Below are 22,278 nucleotides of genomic sequence, written 5' to 3'. Positions count from 1 at the left end.
ACGTCTGGTCCCTAATCACTGCAAGCAACAAATCACCGTGGACGTTTTACCTAAATTGTCTTCGTATGGGTCCCTGCATGCTCACTGTGCTGTCGTTCTGCTTATGACAACATCTCTATTTTCTTCAACATCTTATTGGAGGAGGCCATCTGACCAATAGTGGACAGTAACAACATTGCTCTGAGCTTGTAGATCTGCTATTTTCGCTATAGGCCTATTTGCTATATAACATTTCTGGAAAATCTTAGATTGTTGGGGAAAATGTCTAAATTTCATTATAGCAATGTATTAGGTTTTTTTAAAAGCAAGTACTCCAGTACAAAGTAAAAGTTTGACAGGGCAAGTTTCACTTGTAGTTGCGTAATATTGTCCAGGAGTAATTATACTTTCACTCCAGTGCTGGATTTGAGTACTTTGTCCAACACTGGTAGAGGTAACATCCAGGGACATGCTGGGCCCCTGATTCAGCCCAGGAAAAAGAGTTGGAGAGGCCCTCATTCTTTTTTTTTTTCTTTTTTTTTCTTGAGTTATATTTCGTCGTAGTCAGGTGGAAACCTTGTATGTCCAAAACCGTTTGTTTTGTATTTATCATTTTAAAAATGATTTAAACTAGTGAAAACAGCAGATCTACAAGCACACAACGCCTCGCACCAGTGCGAGGCGTTGTGTGCTTGTAGATCGTGAAAGACCTCTTTTGTATCATGAAAGAGGTCTTTGCTTTCGAAAAAATGTATACATTTGAAACTTGGAGATACGAGGTTGTGTGTGACGATATACTTTGTTGGCTGCCCAGCCCCCAAAATGGAACGAGGGCCGACATTTTATTTTTAATTTTTTCCTAATGGCCGGCCTGGACCGGCCGGGAATGAACCGGCCGTTCGGGGGTTGTCCCGCTTTTCCCAATGGCCAGCACGTCCCTGGTAACATCTCTATTTTCCCCAACAACAACAAATAGGAGTAGAAAATCTGACAGCGATCAGCTATGACTGCCCTTTTGCATTGATATTCATCAAATGTAAAAGATAACGAAAATGCAGAAGTCAATAGCACTGTCTGGGCTGTTTCAAATGGTTCAATGGTTCAAAACTATGGAGGCTTAAATCATGTCACTTTGTCACTTCTCCCAGCTGACAGAAAAAAGTGCAGTGTAACAACAGCTGGTGCTTTTGGAAAGCGACCCCAGGCCATACATTCTGCTGTATATATAGACACTGGTCTTTGCAATCCCTCAGTAGGCATTCATATAGCCAACAGAGGAAATAAACGGAATGTGGTTTCTAATGGAGTGTAATTTTAGCATGGCATGGCATGGCATAGCATGGGGGCGGGGTGTGGGCATTAGAGACTGACAGATAGGGGGGGAAGGTGGTAAAGTCCATTAAAATGTTCACAGGGCACATCTTGCGTTCAAACTGACAGGCAGTATAGGCCTAGTTCCCGACAAATTTCAAGAGCATGCATTAGAGAACTACCCAGGGATAAAATAGGAAGCCAAGCTGTGTTCTATGCCTCATTAGTGTACTCGCTATCCAAGTCTAGCTTATTTAGATTCTGTCAAATCAAATGGGAGAACAAAAAACATTAGGCTACACAGAGCTTTTTGAATAACATCATTCAAATACAGGGTCCCTGTCCACCTTTGGTCCCGTCAAATGTTTTACTGATTTTATATTCAAATTGCTGAATTTGCATCGAAGTTCATCAATATTGAAATGGGCACTCGTCATTGAGTTGGAAGAGCTTTCTATTTCTCTGTGCTGAAAGTAAGTGATGTATGTTTTGCAATAGTAACAGGGCAGGGTGCAGGCACAAGGACTTTCTGATGCATAACGTTTAGGCACCTACAACTAAATAACAGAAACATAACACCTATACCTCAAACAGCTGTATTGTACTGTAATAAACCCTATATCAAACAGATCTGTTGCAAGACGTGTACATCTCAGAGGCATTAATCGTACAGACACCTCGTGTTCCGTTATTCATGTTTTATTATACAGTGACACAGTCTCTTAATGAAACCACAAGAAAATGGATGGAATATTTTACAAGCCACCATTTATGAAAGCCCTCTTGTGGATTCTAATATGGGTTATTGTACACGTGCATGTGCTGTTATACATTGATATATCACTACTTGTAGTCTTGTACAGTACATTCTCAGCCCACCCAGGGCAGAAAGTATAGGAACTTCTAAATATATATTGTCATATCCATTTTATCCATTAAAATCTAGATCTCATTTATAGACACAGGCTTATTTGGCTTATTTGATTCATTTGAATGCTCTGGATCTTTTTGAGTAAGGAATCCTTGTGCAGAATCGCTCCATAGTCTATCTGAAACACGTCACCTATGATCATGACCACGATTCCACGAAGGCAATATACCTCTCTATGTCATCTCTATGACTTCCATCCAGATACTCTTACAGTGTAACCTTACTAACCTCATCCTGATGCTTTTAACTCTTCACACAGAAAGACTTGTTTATATCTCTCTCTCTCCTTCTCTCTTTCTGTCTGTCTGTCTGTCTGTCTGTCTGTCTGTCTGTCTGTCTGTCTGTCTGTCTGTCTGTCTGTCTGTCTGTCTGTCTGTCTGTCTGTCTGTCTCTCTCTCTCTCTCTCTCTCTCTCTCTCTCTCTCTCTCTCTCTCTCTCTTCCTTCAATGTGAATACAGTATGCTGGTGTCTGTTCAGATACATAGCTGACTGAAATTCTTGTCATACTGAACCTCACTTCAGAGAGAGAGAGAGAGAGAGAGAGAGAGAGAGAGAGAGAGAGAGAGAGAGAGAGAGAGAGAGAGAGAGAGAGAGACCACCCAATTTTAAATACATTTGATAAAAAGTGCTTCTGTTTGTCCCAAAGGTTTTATTCAAAGTAAATGCAAAACATTGAAATACTGCTGCCATTTGTTTCAAAGGTTTATCCCAAGGTAACCTTTCCTACGTAATACAGTAACTATATGTCTGTGTTCGTGTGCGTTTGCGTTTGCGTGTGCGTGTCAGTCCGTAAAGCTAGACTTGGGTACCCATGCATTTTTTTGTAGTGTACACTGTACAGCTAATCTCCGGCACTGTCGGACCGATCGGCATGAAACGGAATGCACACACTCACTGGATTTTTCATATTCCAAGGTTTACATGAGTGGCCCATTTTGAACAAAATGCAAATCATAAATATGATTACATACCGTGCAACTTTGCAGGCACATTTCAACTAGGCCAAGGAGGAAATGCCACCATACATCTTTCACATTGGCCACATGGTGGCGGTGGCGCTATAACAGGCCGATTCACATTTTGGCCTATAACTCTTGAACCGTATAGCCCCTATCCACGAGTTTCCAACGCCCCATAGTGCATTGCGCAGACGTCTGCATCGAGCTTCCGCCGCCGATTTACAAGCTCACAACGGGTTGCATCTGCGACGCGACGTGAGCTTGTATGTCTGCTCTTAAACCCGGAAGTTTGGTCCTGATAGTCTCCAGTAAACTCCCGGGGAAACTTGTGGATAGAGTGTGGCAATTGTGGTCCTACAGCGGCCATGTTTAGGGGCAAACACAGGTGTTTCAATTGTTTGATAGAACTAATGTTATACTCTGATCAAAACACCTGTGTTTGCCCCTAAACATAACACCTGTGTTTGCCCCTAAACATGCAGTGGGCGTGGTTTACTGGTCCCACTAAAAATATCCCGTTTCCTAGACTTTCACGAACGGCCTATCTGGGCCCGCCCCTTTCCCCCCTCCCCCTGAGCGGTTCTATCCGTATGATTTGTTGATCTAATTTTATCAGATCCATCCCAATGATTTTTAGATCTAATTTCACCACCAGTTCTATCCTTATGATTTGTAGATCTAATTCCATCAGTCCCATCTCAATTATGTGTAGGTCTAATTCCATCGCCAGTTCCATCCACATGATTTGTTGATCTAATTCTATATAGTTCCATCCTCATGATTTGTAGATCTAATTCCATCGCCAGTCCCATCCTTATGATTTGTTGATCTAATTCTATCAGTCCCATCTCAATTATGTTTAGATCTAATTCCATCGCCAGTCCCATCCTTATGATTTGTTGATCTAATTCTATCAGTCCCATCTCAATTATGTTTAGGTCTAATTCCATCGCCAGTTCTATCCGTATGATTTGTTGATCTAATTTTATCAGATCCATCCCAATGATTTTTAGATCTAATTTCACCACCAGTTCTATCCTTATGATTCGTAGATCTAATTCTGTCTGTTCCATCTCAATTATGTTTAGGTCTAATTCCATCGCCAGTTCCATCCAAATGATTTGTAAATCTAATTCTATGAGTCCCATCTCCATGATTTGTAGGTCTAATTCCATCGCCAGTACCATCCTTATGATTTGTAGATCTAATTCTATCTGTTCCATCTCAATTATGTTTAGGTCTAATTCCATCGCCAGTTCTATCCGTATGATTTGTTGATCTAATTTTATCAGATCCATCCCAATGATTTTTAGATCTAATTCCATCACCAGTCCCATCCCTATCATTTGTATGTCTAATTCTATTGCTAGTTCTAACCACATGATTTGTAGATCTAATTCATGTGCCGAATCTGAAGCCGGTGGGACGAACGTTTCTCGAGATAAGTGGATTACATACATACATACATACATACATACTCACAGAGATTTGTCACATTTATTGTAAGCAGATGAATTATGTGGATGGGACTGTAGCGAATTAGACCTACAAATCATGGGGATGGAACTGGCGATGGAATTAGATCTAAACATAATTGAGATGTGACTGATAGAATTAGATCTACAAATCATGCGGATGAAACTGGCGATAGAATTGGACCTACACATCATGGGGATGGGACTGGTGATGGAATTAGATCTACAAATCATGACGATGGAACTATATAGAATTAGATCTACAAATCATGTGGATAGAACTGGCGATGGAATTAGACCTAAACATAATTGAGATGGGACTGATAGAATTAGATCTACAAATCTTAAGGATGAGACTGGTGATGGAATTAGATCTACAAATCATGGGGATGTGACTATCGAATTAGATCTAAAGAACATGGAGTTGGGAATGTATCGAATTAGACCTACACATCATGGGGATGGAACTGGCGATGGAATTAGATCTACAAATCATGGGGATGTGACTATCGAATTAGATCTAAAGAACATGGAGTTGGGAATGTATCGAATTAGACCTACACATCATGGGGATGGAACTGGCGATGGAATTAGATCTAAACATAATTGAGATGGGACTGATAGAATTAGATCAACAAATCATAAGGATGGGACTGGCGATAGAATTAGATCTACAAATCATGAGGATGGAACTATATAGAATTAGATCAACAAATCATGTGGATGGAACTGGCGATGGAATTAGACCTACACATAATTGAGATGGGACTGATGGAATTAGATCTACAAATCATAAGGATAGAACTGGTGGTGAAATTAGATCTACAAATCATTGGGATGGATCTGATAAAATTAGATCAACAAATCATGCGGATAGAACTGGCGATGGAATTAGACCTAAACATAATTGAGATGGAACAGATAGAATTAGATCTACACATCATAAGGATGGGACTGGCGTTGGAATTAGACCTACAAATCATGGAGATGGGACTCATAGAATTAGATTTACAAATCATTTGGATGGAACTGGCGATGGAATTAGACCTAAACATAATTGAGATGGAACAGACAGAATTAGATCTACGAATCATAAGGATGGGACTGGCGATGGTATTAGACCTACAAATCATGGGGATGGGACTCATAGAATTAGATCTACAAATCATGCGGATGGAACTGGCGAAGGAATTAGATCTAAATATCATGGAGATGGGACTGGTAATGACTAATTTCATTAAAAGTCCCATCTCCATAGACATAGACATAGACACACACTGCTGCAGCAGTAACTCCATCATGGCTGCCGCTCAGGTGGAGGGGGGAAAGGGGCGGGCCCAGATAGGCCTCTATTATGTTAAGCCTAGAACCAAGCCATCCAGGATTGCAGTGAATCATGACCATAAAACCTTTGTTTCTATGAAAAGAACATTTTGAAAATCGCTAAACAAAGGGTAGTTATTAAATGAAGTATATCAAATAATTTAATATTAAAATATGTTTTCACATAGGATCAAAGGTTTTATGGTCATGATTCACTGCAATCCTGGATGGCTTGGTTCTAGGCTTAACATAATTGTTATAAATATTTTTGTAAAAGTCTATGGGAAAAATGAATGGGAGATTTTTTAGTGGGACCAGTAAACCACTCCACTTCCGCTGCGATGCTCTATTTGCACAACATGCCCAATCGGTGGAAACTGCACCCAGCAGGCCAAGGAAGATTTTGTATTTATTTAGCCAGTTATAGCGCCACCATTTGACCGATCCTAGCTAAACACAAGTTTGCGGGCCCTGGGTAGGCAACCCAGCCTGGCAGAGACCTGTGCTCCAAGCAGCACAGAGAGAGAGAGAGCGAGAGAGTGTGTAGCATAAATAATAATAATACTAGTGAGACGCATCAGGGTGACATGCAAACAATTCTAGGCCATCTGGCCAGTGATGTATATCGGACCAGTTACCTATATATGGAGACCCCTGTTACCCATATATGGAGATCCATGTATACGGAGATATGCTGTGAGAGCCCAAACATGCTAGTTATTTGTTATGTGAAAGTCCTATGATGTCTATGACATCTGACATCATACCCTTTTATGCCCATACATGGAGATCCCTGTCTGTAGAACCAGCCGTTGTGTGGTATATGGCCGATGTAGCCTCCATATATGGGCATTCCCATATGAAGTCCTGTTAGATATGGGCTTAATAATGATGACATCAGGGATCTCCATATATTGGCATAAAAGGGATTCTGTTACTGTCTGTGACATCACAGTGAAGCCAGAGCGTGATGTCAGAGCGGCAAACCCTATAGAACCACAGTGTCAGACGTGACTGACAGACAGAGATACATACGGACAAGCTGACCGTTCACATACTAATCTCCGACCTACGGTCGCAATAACAATAAATTATAATAGCCTAATATGTAAAAATAGTATTATAGTATATAGCCTAATACTATTATAGTAATAGTATTATTATTGTAAGATAATAACAATAATACAAATTATGTAAAAAATAGTGTATTTTTTTACATACTCTTATTATTGTTATAATTAGTATTTAATATACACGACTCTGGTGTAGGCCTACTATACAATAGGGCTGTGTTAAACCACATTAATCATGACACACTAATCTTGAACACACACTGACACTACTATGGCAGATGGACACACAAAACTGTTTGAATAGGCGTTGCGTGAACTTCCCGGCCTTGCCAAAACAAACATAACCCACTTTATAACGTTCATGGTCATAGTCTTGACCTACATTTCTCCCAGAATGGACTTGACTTCTGCTGTTACTGATGCCAAGGGGGGAGTGGTTGACTGCAAAACCCCGCCCTAAATTGGAGGAGTGACTTGCTATTGGCCGAGCAAGCCTTGTATCTTTGGTGATTGGCTAACCTCCCGTCGATCACACTTTGCGAGAGTGTGGAGTTTCCTCGGAGTAGAGATGGGATTTATGGTTCTTTAAAGTGAGCCGGATCTCTGGGATCCGTTCCTTTACAAGAGCCGTTCAAAAGACTGGCTCATTTTAGTTACTTTGTAGATTTTGATTATGAATTTATGATTACAAATTAGGCTACTACATTTTTGCCATATAGGTCTATACATTTCTGCCATTTAAAATAGACGATCTAGCTCAGTGAGCTTGTAGATCTGCTATTTTCTAATGATTTTTCTACATTTTATTTATTGGAAAACGTTATTTTTTTCCAATAAACTTTATTGGAAAACTATAGGCCTACTTACTGTTTGTTTAGACTTACTGTTTTCTTTTTTTTTGTTCTTCCATTTTATTTTCTTTATATCTACTGCATAGTACTGTGTTCTATTCGTCTGTCATTCAATGTTATATGAGATACTTAAATGATTTCCTGTGGAAATAAGCTTAGTCTTTTCTAGGATCTTACCTTGTACCAGTGAACTGTACCGTCATGAAACTGTACCTTTTCCTATGCAAACTTCTAATAAAGTCTTCAATCAATCAATCAATCAATGAAATGGGACATTCTACTATTGGTACTTTAATTATGTAGGCTACATTTTGATACCAATACGTATAGCCTACTTTACATTTTGAATTCCGAAGTTCTATTTGACTTGAGACAGAGTATTTCAACATTGCAGTATCGATACTTTTACTTACTGTAAGTAAATTCGAGTAGCCTACTTTTTCCCCACCACTTTGCATTTAAAAAGGAACGGCTCCCTTCTGCGAACCGGATCCCATCGTTCATTTCAAAGAGCCGTTCAAAGAACTCGATTCATTCGCGAACGTCCCACCTCTACCTTTGAGTAAAGGAGGAAGCCACGTTGACACAGAAAGTGGTGGAGAGGACTGCATGGTTTCTTTCATTCACTGACCGCAGTGACCGGGGGAGAACAGCGGCAACCACGCAAAAGTCGACCAAAAGACACAAGAGTTGGAAGAACATCTGGAGGTAACTATCATCATCACCTTGACATGATTTACTATCGTAATTCAATAAATGTGCTGTGTGGTGGTCAAGCCAAGCTAGGTTAGCAGCACTAGGCTAGCATGGGTTGGTGGTGGACAATCGAGTTTAGGTGGTGGACTGGTGGTCAACATTAGCTTGCTAGTTGCTAGCATCAATGATCACTTCTTTGCTGTTAAAATTCCTGCAATCTAACTAAGGTTAGAGTAGTATTGGTATCCTTTTAATAAATAGCCACATGGAATGCAAAATAATGTTTTTTTTGTTTTGTTGTTGCATAGTTAGGCATAGCGTGATAGCGGACATGAATATAGGCCTAAAAAAAAGCATTAGTAGACCCTTTGAAATGTCTGAATGACAATGACCTCGTCTTTTTTTTTATTTGGTTTGTAGGGCAAATAAGTCGCACATCCTAACAAGATGAGCGTCGGTTTCATCGGAGCGGGCCAGCTGGCTCACGCACTGGTGAAGGGCTTCACTGCTGCAGGTGAGTCAGTGGTTACTACACCCTGCTGAATAAGTCATTGTTTAACAAAAATGAAGACATACCACCTGCATGGGCATGGCAACACATGAGACGTAGCATAACGTCACGCATCATCATCATCATCATCATCATCATCACATCAAAGAAACCGGAACAAAATAATATAGCCTATATATTGTGTTATTATATGCTATGTTGATTGATGAATTGAATACATAGATGGGACCACAATGGAAACAAGTCTCCTGGGCGGGGTTGCACCAGCTGTTACTAAGTTATAACGTAGCCTAGTTGTAACGTAAATGGTTTCTAAGTCAAGACTTACGCATTACTAAAATGTCAGGTGTTGCACCACACACATTTGTTCTTACGTATCTCTAAGTAACAACTAAATATTTACACCACCCCTTGGGCAGCACTAAGTCTTTACTAAGTAACCTATCTCTATGGGAGTAGAGCAACTACACTACTAACGTGGCAGACAGCATTATATCGGCAATTTAATTAATTCAACAATGAAACGACCCATATGTTTAAAACATACATTAAGCCCTATATACATTTCGGCCATTTGAAAATAGCCGATCTACAAGCTCACGATGTGTCTGCTATTAATAGAGTATTTCTATATTGCAGGATTGATACTTTTTTAATTAATTTGAGTACTTTTCAACCACTGCATATACAGCACAACAGCTAATTGAACGGTGCACTTTCTTCCCCTGTGTCTCCAAATATGCGTTGCCCTGCGTTACTTCACAACGGGGGAAAATGTATGAGGCCAATAATTTGTGATTCAATCCGTTTGCAGGGCAGTGCGCTGCGCAGGGATGCGCTCGCCCTGTGCACGCATATCAATGACTTGTGTAGGCTACTAACTGTACTGCACATGCCAGTGGAGAGACGGAGGTCTCTGTTGACAAAAGACGATACAAGCTTTATTTCCTTACTAGAAACAGTTCGTTTTCATTGGATTCGGGAGCTATGCGACTATATATTACTTTAGGAACAGTCTACACATTACTAGTTACGTTATGCCTTAAGAAGTCGTGGTGCAACACCTGTTAGTAACTCACTTAGTTACAAACTAACTAGTAGTTACTAAGCCTCTAGTAAGGACTTTACTCCCTAACTTAGGGCAGAACTTACGTTCTGGTGGTGCAACTGGCCCCTGGACTTTTGTGTTATCCTTTTAGCCTAAATGTCTGACAGTACCTTGTGCTGTTAGTGTTTACATTTCTGCCTAACAATTTATTCAATCAATCAATCAAAAATATTTACTCGCGCCAGCGGCGCCACCCAACATTTCACAGCGCCCAATGTTGGCTCATGATGCCATTATTTATAAACATAAAAACAATGTCTGCCTATCCGTGGTGGTGTACAGATTTGACACACACACGTTGTGAGGGCAGCATTCCTTGTCTATATCCAGGTCTTGACTGTCATTAACTATTTTTATTATTGTCTTCCTCTCGTCTCACTCCAGGGGTCATCGCCACAAACAGGATCACAGCCAGCTGTCCAGATACAGACCTGCCTACCGTTGCTGGATTAAGGGTGAGAAGACGAGTTGATGCAGGAAATGCAGCAGTCTGATTTGTGGTGTCTGAGAATGTAAAGCTTGGAAGTGTGTGTGTGTCAAGTTATTCACCGCGTTCTGTTTAATTGTCCTCTTCCTCAGTCCATTTCTATACTCCTTTCTTAGTTTTTATGGTTTATGCACCATACGACCATCCAGTGGTGCTTTGGGATTTATTTTTCCGGGCGGACGGTCATTTATTGACGTCACGTGCACGCGTGTGCACGCGCCTCTAGAGGCTATTTAGATAGAAAGGATGTCAGCAGATCTAATGGTGGTAAAACAATAGTTTTCTAGTCTTAATTACATTTGCATTGTTACTTAAGATTTTATGTTCTACTTTCTTTAAATTCATTTAGAAAATACAGCGCTGCAGTAGGCTAGAGAAACAAAGTTTGCCTTAATTGAACGAATCTCAAACACTACCACAGTAATGGATGAGGACACACACACATCGACACATGCACATGTATGCAGTCACAGCTGGAAACCTAAGTAGGCTATATATCCATATGAATAGAGGCTTGAGGACGCTCACACATTCACCACTAGAAACCTGTTATGCAAAGTAGTAGCCACTGATTAAAGTATTGCTTGTAGTTATCGCGGGGTGGGGTGTTGTCGCGGCTCTCGCGGGGGGTATGCACACGTTTACACGCTCGTGCACCGTTCGGTGCCATCCGTGCGCGTGCATGTGGGGAAATATTTCCGGCCACACGGCGTCCGGTCGCGTCCGGCCCCCAAAGCACTACTGCGACCATCATGCTTGCCATGCAGATAAACCAATCAACTGGCAACAGGCCTGGCTTTTATTGCTCATTATTCTGCAAAAGAAAAGGGTGTTGGCAAAACGAATGCTACAACATGTTGTTGAGAAATCGTTGCGCACACAGACATGATCTGCTATTGAAGCCTTATTTAGATAATTGTTTGTGCAAGATGAATCTGTAATTAATTTCTCTAGCCTACTCCCTTACATTTCAGTCCCACATTAAATGCTTTAACGGTTCTTGGCAACTTTTATGCACCTGCTTGCCATTCATGCATTGAAAATGATTATATCTGTTATATTTATCAGATGTCCGATAAACCCTAGCACGACCTCTGAGAGAGAGATATCTATATGCAGTCTATATTATCTCTCTTCATTATTCTAAATTCCCTCTTGGTCTGTTATGGGAGCACATGTGAGAACCTGTTATCATCAGTACATTATGATGTTGCTGTGTGACTTGATGTGATCAGCCATGACAGAAATAAGTTTCTTCAATAAAGTGTCTGCTGCTGATACTATGCCACTCTTTTTATTTATTTTTGTCAACTTGTAGAAAATGGGAGTGAACCTGACTACGAGTAACAAGGAGGCAGTCTGTAAGAGTGACGTGTTGTTCCTAGCGGTGAAGCCCCACATCATCCCCTTCGTCCTGGATGAAATTGGACCTGACATCGAGGACCGTCACCTCATAGTGTCCTGTGCTGCAGGAGTCACCATCAGCTCCATAGAGAAGGTCAGCTTTAACTGTTTTCGCTCTCTACTCTTGTCTTAACTTTTCTCTGCCTGAACTCGGCAACTGCCAAATTGTCCTTAACGTGGGCACGTGCACGCATCGCGCACGATCTGTGCATGTAACATGTACCAGCGTTGCAGACCGGACCGCAGCTTTCGAAAAAAACAATCCCATTGGAAAAAGAAATATCCGTTGTCAGGCTGTATCTGCCGCTGTTTACAGAAAAACTCATGTAAAACGCAGAGCTGTGCGCTATGTTCCTGCGAGGGCACGTCGCGCACATAGCAGACGATATGTGCGCAGATCATATGCCATGCGGGTAAAAGAATCAAACAGCTTCCAAATAAAAAAAAACTGTGTGAAAAAAGATGATGTTATGGCCGTGCAGCTCCTTCCTTTGTTTACAATGCAAACCTATAGGAGCGAAGCTATGACGCGGCCTCAGACCGGATATGGAAACCTAGATCCGGTCAAAACAGGAAATATGGCCGGATACAGTTAGGAGGCGGGCCTAAAGAGTCGGAATCGGCTATATACAGCGATCATACTTTTAATTGTTTGATAATGATTAAAGCTAATTAAATTTCCGGGATCTACGGACATGTTAGTGCAGTACACCAGGAAATCTCCGGTTTCAACGGGGATGGCAGGAAATGAGTTAACTGGCGTTGCGCTCGTTTTTCAACTGGTTTCCTGCTTACTCTCTTTATCCACATTTATCTCTGTCCACCCTCCCCCACCCCCACTTACCACCTCAGGTGCACTGCTGAAGTTTCACAAGTCTGGCGGCAGAGATATGAATAAAAAAAACACACTTGATGAGTCTGCCTGCAGGTCTCTGTTGTTGTTTTTTTCTTTTTGTCTTTTGTTCATGCTTTTGTTAAGCCGCCATTTCCACAATTGCTCAAACTTCTTTTAGCAATTTACATAATTAGCCTATCTGTTGTTAGAGACTGAGCCGCACAACAGCCCCCCCTGTCTCCTTTCCAGGCGTCCCTATCGACATGTTTGTTTTCTCTCTCTCCATCTCAAGTTCAATTCAATTAAAAATGTATTGGCATGCTTCCAAGAAGAGACGGCACTGTGCGGCAGGGTCCTGATTAGGCCCTGTCTCATTCTGTCCTGTGTATCTACCCCGTTGTCATCTCACAGAAGCTGCTCCAGCACCGTCCAGCTCCCAGGGTGATGAGGTGTATGACTAACACGCCAGTGGTGGTGAGAGAGGGGGCGACCGTCTACGCCACAGGAACACATGCAGAGGTGCGGAAGGAGGGAGAGAGGGATAGATGCAGGACTCGGGGTAAAGATGAATGAAAGACCCTTTACGTCTTTGTGTCGGCAGCCAAACAAATCAAGGTCAGGTGCGAAATGATGACTGAGGAAATTTGTATGTGACTGAAACGTTGCTTTAAATATACTAGTCCTGTGCCCGAGGGTGTGCACAGTACATTATATGAGTGCACACTCACAGTATATGAGGGATTGAATGTCCCTGAGGAGTCTCAGAAGTGATGTTGGAGAACCCAGACCGGTGACCATTGGTGTCCAGTTGTGCAATGCCCGTTGTATCCATCTGTCTGTGTCTGCATGTGTCCCTTTCATGCCCATACATCATATGGAGATATCTTATCTCTCTCTTTTATGCCCATATATGGTGTTCATGTCCAGGCCAGTTTGTGATGTCATCTCCAAATGTGGGCACTGTAGTGATGTCAATCACCTCCAAATTTGGTCACTTGTTTCGTCATGTCAGACAGACATTATTTGGGCATTGTTTCAGCATGCGGCTGTTACCATGGTGGAGACACTGTTTAATATCAGTGACGTTTGCATGCAGACTGTTTCACCCGTTTATGCCCATATGGTGATGTCAGTCAGTGATGTTGGGACTTGTTTCAGCATGCGGCTCTTACCATGGCGGCAAAACTGTTTAGTATCAGTAATTTCAGCATGCGGACAGACGGCGGGCGGCAGACAGGCATTCCGTAAATTTATATTTTGATATGATCCTACGTGCGTGTACCCTGCAAGTGGCAGTGTGCTGCTTATCTTTTATTGTTGTTCAATGTACATGTTTCACCTACGCACCTGCTTTTAGACCTGGGTGGGAAATGTTACAGTTTGTTAACCAATTGAATTGGTAAGGTCATTGTTGTTGACCAAGTCCGTTGAAGTCCCTATTCCTGTATTCATATGATATAAAGACAAACGCACTTTCTGCCACCCAAGTGCATCATGGTAAATACACACATTGAGCTTCAGTGAACACTCCTCCAGTTTTCATAGCAAGAGAATACTGTTTTTTCACAACTTTGAAAGCACATTTTTGTATATATACATACAGTGTCCAAACAGTCAACGCTCATAAGTGTAATAGCAATACTTAAAAAGCTAATACCAATACTTAAAGCACAACTTATCAATACAGTGCCAAACAAAAGTGTCCGTAACAGTCAATGCTAGTCAGTGCTACATCTCACCCATTTGTCAAACACAAGCAAAATACTCATCACTACTAACACAACCCATTACTACTAACACAACCCAATAGTGCAGAGCCAAACAAAGTGTCCAATGGTCAGTGCAAAAAATCAAAATAAAACAAGTAAGGGTGACAGAGCAAGGCGCCCTTGAAAACCCTCCCTGGATAGGTCCTTAGAGGTCAGAGTCAGTGCAACTATAGTTCCAGTTAAATTAGGTTACAGATCAACTCAATACGGAAGCACAGCAGGGGTGAATGAAAATGATTGAATCGTCACCTTCCAATCGGAGGTTTAGAACGAATCGTGGATTAAAAAAATATGACACCGCTAGTACAGTTTGAACTACCCAGGGATTTAAATGATAATTTGTCAGAGCCCTGAAAAGTGAATACAAATGACAGAACTTTTTCTTTTTTGCCTGCCTTGTTATTTTGTGCCTGCCTTGTTAAACTGCTTGTCTCCCTTCCTCTAGGTGGAAGATGGCAAGCTACTGGAGCAGCTGATGTCCAGTGTGGGCTACTGCACTGAAGTAGAGGAGGACCTCATTGATGCCGTCACTGGACTGAGCGGCAGTGGACCTGCCTACGTAAGTGACTGACTGAAGTCAGAAAGAGGGAATAGAGTGGCCTATGTGTTCACTGCCCTGTCTATTTAAAGAGACTTCCCTGGTAATCTCCAAAACAAAGGGATTGTGGGGCAGCCACATCTAGAATCAGACGAGGAGGAATCGATGCGTTATCTCTGCCGGTGGCGGAGATTGTTTTTCACATCACATTTCATGCCCAGGAAGACACTCCACCGCAAATGTTTCAAAATGCATGGTGGTGCTATACCGGGCCGGCCTGCTTTACATTTTGGCCTATAACTCTTGAACTGTAGGGTCGTGCAATCAAGGTGTTTCCCTGGATTCCTTGGATCATGACGCATATTCCCTTAGACCACACCTTTTTCAGCCTATCTCGATTTTCCACCGTTTAGCATTTTCTGCAAAACACACTTGTTGCTACTACTCTTCCGCTCTTTGTCCAAAACTTGCCCAAGCGATATTTGCGGGAGGGCCTTATTTTCCTTAGAATGCCATTGTCATACTACCCCCATGTGGTCAGCTGCGACAATTGTGACAAGTGTCTTTAAAGCTATCTTGAATGATAATTTATTTTGCGTGAGATTAATGTGAGGTGGAAACAAATTCCTGAATGATATAGATCATTAAATAATTAACTTGGCTGCACACATTACTTCAGTAGAAAACAAATCCTAGATGGATGTACTTTTTCATCAGTACAAATCTCATTCATTTATCTTTAAGCACACACAACTTGTACTGGCTATACAGTGATGGTGATGTTGATATACGTTGACAGGCTTTTACGGCTCTGGAGGCCCTTGCTGATGGAGGAGTGAAGATGGGCCTCCCCAGAAGACTGGCAAACATACTTGGGGCTCAGGCTCTTCTGGTCAGTTGTGTTTGTGTGTTTGTCTGGCTGGCTTGCAGTGTACATTTTTAATTGCGTGCATATATCAGTTTGTCAGGTGGTAATTGCTGGAATTTGGTCTAAAAACCTTCTTGTGTATCCAGCTTGATGGAAAATAAATTATCTTTTTTTTTTTTTTTATCCTGTTTTCCTTCATTTGTGGTTTGTGAAGGTGTTCTTGGTAAAATCTGTATTTTTGATTAATTGTAATTTGTTACATATGATGCGTTTGATTTTGTCCCTTGAACCAATGTAAAAATCTGAAATTAGATTGATTGAGGGCATTCCCAGGATCAGCCACTTGTGTTATTATTATAGTTATAATATCTTTGGTTAGCTTTTATATAATGGCGTACAATAGAGAATTTGTTCTTAATATATTTATATCCATGAGAAGGAGTGTTCGGTGTATTCATGAAATACCCTTGGACACAAGGTCTTATAGTTGGCACAGAACCTGGCTGATTCTACTTAGAAAACTTGGCACAGTATCAGATCGGGTCAGTTATACTGGCTCTGATGTATTTCTGACTCCTCTGAGATATGTGACCCAGTTAAACTAACCTCATCTCATCCCACCGTCCACCCCCCCCCCCCCCCCACACCACCCCATTTTAAAGGGAGCAGCTAAGATGCTGCTGGACTCGGATCAGCACCCAGGCCAGCTGAAGGATAACGTGTGCTCCCCTGGAGGGGCCACCATCTTCGCCCTGCACACCCTGGAGAGCGGCGGCTTCCGTAGTCTGCTCATCAATGCCGTGGAAGCTTCCTGTATTAGAACACGGTGAGCTGGGAAATTCCTGTTTGCTTGTATGACTTGGACATTTAAAACACGAGGACATTTAAAATGTACTGTATTCCTTATAAGAAGAACCCGGGTGTCAAGGTAAATCTAAAGAAATAGAATTTAACATCACAGATTTAACACGGATGCTATCTTGAGCTGACTTTATAAACTTGTGGAAGGGTCCTAAGATGCACCCAAAGTACTGTCTCAGTATTGGCAAAGTCATTTTCCTACAAAACATCTTCCTTCAAGAAGTAATTTCTATCTTTTTGAGACAAGATACAACGATAGGGCTCCCGACCTCACAGAAGAGGTCGGGAGCCTTATTTTTAAAAGATTATCGTTGCTTGGCCATTGCCTGTTGTGTTAAGTCCTTACGAACATAAGGGTGCAACACATCTGTGCAGTTAGGGCACTTCATCTGAGAATTTGATTATCTTTTCCTTTTTGACACTTAGTCAGTTCTGTTTATTTTGGCGTTAACAAGCAAAACACACATGTAAACTTCCTCAATTCTCACCTTTTATTTGTATTGGCTTTGTTAGTGAGCTGCAGTATCTGGCAGACCAGGAACGCATCTCCCCCGCAGCCATTAAGAAGACCACATTGGACCAGGTGCTGCAGCAGCCTGGAGTCACTGTCTCGGGCACGACTAATGGCAGGTCAGGCATCAGCCTCTTCAACAGCCGCGGCCCTGTGGTCAAGAAGAAGAACTAAAAGGAACAGGGGAAGCCTGGCACACACTTTAACACCACACTTTGAAAACTGCAAACAACTTGAAACTATATACATTTTAGATGGCCATACAAACAGAGTTGAAAAATGAACAGAACAGATGTCGATCTTGCGTCTGAGAGCCCTACGCCAAACACAGATTTTAGTTGTACATACAGTAAGCAGAAATTCAAATTAACCTGGGACCTTTCTCACAACACAGGCACTTACAATCACATGCAGGGTGCAATACACAGATTCATATCCTTCGGGTGTGATGTAGGATCGTGCTGTCCATAGACACACTAGTGAGGCATTTACAAATCCTCTGTCTACCTATTTGATGTGAAGTCTATGGCTCTGTGTGTTAACTATTTATTGATAATGGCCCAGTGAGCCGTCTTGGAATCCTGAGGCAGAACAGGAACCAGATGGTGACTGCGATACCATTATATTTTTAAGGGTAGGTGTTTTTCATAAAAACAATATGAAGCCACATTATGCAGATATCTTTGTTTTGATTACAGAAAGGTTGTGATGGTACAATTTTCATTGTTCATTTTGGCCAGCAGTATTATGCCCTTAATGAAGAAAGTAATATAGACTGAATAACTATTTTGATAGTTTTTATTGTTTTGATCTTCATACATACTTTTGATAATTGTTGGCCTTACTGTATTGTTTACGTTATGTCACCTTTGACCTTTTTGGTCTTGTTTCATGTGTCAAGGTCAACACAAGCTTTATTACTCTTTTGCCATTGGCTGGTTCCTCACGTCAGTCACTTCACTTATTCGACAAGACAGTCTTAAGCTGGTTGCACACTGCTGCGTTTTTTTTTTTTTTTCCTTTACGAAATGCGTTTTTCAGGGCAAGGAGAGAGAGAGCAAGAAACCCAGTGGTCCGAAAATAAATACGAAACGGGCGGCACTGCGGCAGTGTGCAAACGTGATTGATATATCGTCACTGTCGGGCGGAAACCTCGTATCCAAGTTTCAAATTTGTAAATTTCTTCGCGAAGCAAAGCCCTGCTTCATCATACAGGTTACACCCCGCCACACAACGAGGCGTTGTGTGCTTGTAGATCGGCTGTTTTCACTAGTGTAAGTCATTTTTAAAATGCCAAATGCAAAACAAAAGGTTTTGGACATACAAGGTTTCCACCCGACAACGACAATATGTGAGGTTGATTTCTTTATTTACGGACAAAACGCAGCAGTGTGCAACAACCTTTAGTCTGTACATTACGTGGGTCTTGGAGCTCATGAAAGTACTCCAGTAATCTAGTTTTCTTTTGGAGAAGGGGTTGTGATGTCATTTCTTGAAAGTGCTAGTAGAAAACGTTTAAATCTTATTACCAAACACTTGTATTGAAGTAATCCTCTCTATATTTTGATTTAAAATATTTATATATGTGAAAAGCCCAGTCCTAATTATGTAATTTGTATTGAGTTGCTTATATTTCTACTGTTCATAATGTTACATGTTGTGTTGTTTGGCATATCCACTTCTGAGGTGGTCTGCCTGTCAACAATAAGTCAATATTAAATGTGCTGCAGAATGAAAACATTTTGTTAAGAAGCTAGTTTTTATTATTTTCTACCCCCTACCCTTTGACTCAAACAATCTGTCATGTCTACTCCCCTGTTGAATTTCATTTTTATTTTTTTTATTTTTTGCCAGTGTTCAGTATGTAGTCCTTTTATGAAGAAAAGGAGGAAGTGTATCTCTAGAACAGTGGTTCCCAAACTTTTTTGTGTCAGGGCACCCATAAATATTTTTTTTAATCCGAGGCACCCCTACATTATAATTTTCACTCCCAGCACCTTATATTTATAGCATATCGTCGTTGTCGGGTGGAAACCTTGTATGTCCAAATATTATCAAATGATCTTGTGGCAACCCTGGAATGCCGTCGCGGCACCCCAGGGTGCCCTGTCACCCACTTTGAAAACCCCTGCTCTAGAAGTCAGGGATGAACTCTGGGCAAGAGCTATCCTAGACACAGTATAAAGACAGGCCTGAAGATGGCGCCCTGAAATCAAATGGTGCGTTGGCACCAAATTAAGGATCAGTGTGCCTTCTCTACATTACATGCCAACCTAAACCAGCTCACCGTGTCTTAAAACCAACCCTGAACCAATTTATAGGAGTAGCTTCACCCTCTTTCCTATCTGTGAATGTCATCAGCTTGGGCCACTTGTCATGACACTGAACCAGACTACAGTACACGGTGTAATGTTTCACCTCCTTTGAACACCTCCAACTTGTCCGCGCCCAAACTGCCTTGTTTCCCCCCCGTCACTGCCTCGCAATCTCATCCCTTCGAAGAACCCACTTCCTCTGTTGCGCACATGGACTGCATGTAGGCCATAAATAGACATGTAAATTATGTTATTCCACATTGGCCTGGGAGTGGGTCGTGATTGGTTGGGGTAAGAGGAAACACGAGTCCAATTTTAGAATGTTTCCGTCAGCAGGACATATGACCAGAGAGTGGGGTCACGGTTTGATCTCCAGGATCAGTCCTCCGTCCCGGTTCTCTGCTCCTCTAGTCTCCACACACATTATTAATTTAGAAAACGTGAGATTGGTTTGTGTATGCTATATATATCAGTTGTTTTGAGAATGTGTTGGTGGCAAAGGGGGCAGAGCTTAAATGCACCTCTATCTGAGATGTATGGAATTATATGGCATTTAGAACGGCAAGAAAGGTTTATCTGCGAGTATTGAAAAATGGAAAAGCTGAAAACTTAAAATTGTACACCATAAATAATGGATTTTGGCCTGTATACACTCACTCTTGGCTGCAAAATATTTTGGGCATTAACAGTAGCATATGGGCCCACTTTGTGGTAAAAGGAGATGGGCCAAGATACAGTATCTATTCAAGCAACACACAGGCAAGCAGTACATAATAGTCTTGGAAAAGGATGGCAAGAGTGCGACAGTTTGTTAGGAGCCGCATGTCCTCACTATAATTGAACAATTTCCCACCGTTGTAGGATTAGTTTATTTGCGTTGAACGAACACACCAGTGTCCCTTGATTAAACCTCGGCACGCACGCTCCAAAAGCACTCTGCATGTTTATTTGTGCGTGCAATGGTTTTTACCCCACTCCTGAAGTGACTAGGTAATCCCTCTTTTATTCGGTGGTTCGGTTATTTTAATAGGTTGTTCTCTGCTAGCTCCAGTTGCTGCCCGCCCGGTGAGATTAGTCCGTTCCTAGAGAGTCTTCCATTTGACACTCATTATTAGACTGTCGTCAGCCGGGTGGCTTTGAGCACCCCTCTTCAACCCCAAGTACCAGCGATGTGCACTGTGTAAGGTGTCAGTTCAGTAGCAGCTGATGGTCAAAGTGGGCTGTTGGTCTCTTTGTGTGTCGTTTCCCTGACAGATCGAGAGGGAGAGAGAGACCGTGTGGATGTTATGTGCCAGCCCAGCAAGTGGTTTATCCACAGGTAGACCAGATGCTCCCTGTCATCTCCATTCAATCAATGGAATCAGTGACCTTTGCAGTAACATAGGTGTTTGCATACTACAGTGAGTATGAAGGCCACGAGGAATGGCAGAAACTAAGATGACAATATTGAACAGGATCCCCCCTCTTCCCCTCCTTCGCCCAGTGTCACTGCAACACACTGTGTGGTGCAGCCCAACTGATCCTCTCAGATTATGAAACTTGGAGAAACAGGCCGGGAGTGCAGTGGAAAGCCTGTGTGTTTTATCTGCTTCGACACGTGCACCATGGTGCACTTTGCATCAAAGTGTGTGCTGTGCGTCTGGTGCAGAACTGTGATCTCGGTGCTGATGTCTGGTCAAATGGCAGATAAGGGAAGTTTTAACGGTTACCACATAGTGAGTGAGACTGTATGCAATACTGTCTGTCCTCCTCTTTGGGGCTCGGACTAAAGTGTAATAATGTGCCCTACAGACTGAGTCTGATTGTGCCCCTGCAGCCATCAAATAGGGGGGATATTTGGTAGTGAGGCATAGATGGAGATGATAGCCTATCTGGGGTAGGTTCACATACACAGACATACCGGTATGTCTGTGTATGTGAACCTACCCTACACCCTACACACCATGTTTATACACCAATTGTCTAATATGATTGTGCAAATCAGCTTCCTCAATTCAACTGACTAGATCTGTTGATTCATTGTGAGTGCGACTCACCTGAAGGGCTATCATTTAGTAGTTTCTGCTTATTTAGTATAATCATTATTTACCAAGGGTGTCTGGCATTGGAATGGCTGTATTTTAAAACCTACTAGTAGTTCTCCAAGACAATGAAAAGAATATCCCCTTGATTTAGGACTGTATAAAGCAGGTATGTAATGTAATAAATGTTTATAATTTGTAGAGATAGATAGGCAATATTGATGGCAACTTACTGAATAGGACAGTCCAGTCCTGAAATAAGGAAAATAACAAGTGGGTAGCAGTAGCCCTGGGTCGCACTTAACAAAGGCCTAGTGATTGTTACCTGCAAATGCAATGAACAACCTACTATTACAGTGTAGTGTCTCGTGTATATAGCATTATCTCTTTAAATGCTCGTTGCGTAGATGCTTCATGAATGAAACCATGTGATCCAAACATCATCTGACGTC

General features: G+C 41.8%; 1 protein-coding gene across 1 annotated transcript; it reads left to right on the top strand.

Moving 5' to 3' along the window:
- The first annotated feature begins 8,470 nt into the window (after positions 1-8,470).
- LOC308281820 (pyrroline-5-carboxylate reductase 1, mitochondrial-like) lies at positions 8,471-19,218 on the top strand. Its single transcript, XM_080722139.1, has 9 exons — positions 8,471-8,610; positions 9,019-9,112; positions 10,602-10,672; positions 12,023-12,202; positions 13,355-13,462; positions 15,158-15,271; positions 16,050-16,142; positions 16,781-16,944; positions 17,493-19,218. The coding sequence occupies exons 2-9, from the start codon at positions 9,046-9,048 to the stop codon at positions 17,662-17,664; spliced, it is 969 nt and encodes a 322-aa protein (XP_080578265.1). The 5' UTR covers positions 8,471-8,610; positions 9,019-9,045; the 3' UTR covers positions 17,665-19,218.
- The last annotated feature ends 3,060 nt before the right edge of the window (positions 19,219-22,278 follow it).

This window comes from Nannobrachium achirus (genome assembly GCF_963921795.1).
Source record: "Nannobrachium achirus genome assembly, chromosome: 3".
In the NCBI taxonomy this organism is placed as follows: domain Eukaryota; kingdom Metazoa; phylum Chordata; class Actinopteri; order Myctophiformes; family Myctophidae; genus Nannobrachium; species Nannobrachium achirus.
Note: the sequence above shows the minus strand (reverse complement) of the source record. Positions and strands in the feature narration are given on the sequence as shown.

What these genes read in the sequence shown, in the direction of transcription:
- LOC308281820 (XM_080722139.1), top strand. Translation starts at nt 9,046, where the DNA reads ATGAGCGTCGGTTTCATCGGAGCGGGCCAGCTGGCTCACGCACTGGTG. An exon ending in GAAGGGCTTCACTGCTGCAG is followed by an intron (nt 9,113 to 10,601) that starts GTGAGTCAGTGG and finishes GTCTCACTCCAG; the next exon opens with GGGTCATCGCCACAAACAGG. An exon ending in CCATCAGCTCCATAGAGAAG is followed by an intron (nt 12,203 to 13,354) that starts GTCAGCTTTAAC and finishes GTCATCTCACAG; the next exon opens with AAGCTGCTCCAGCACCGTCC.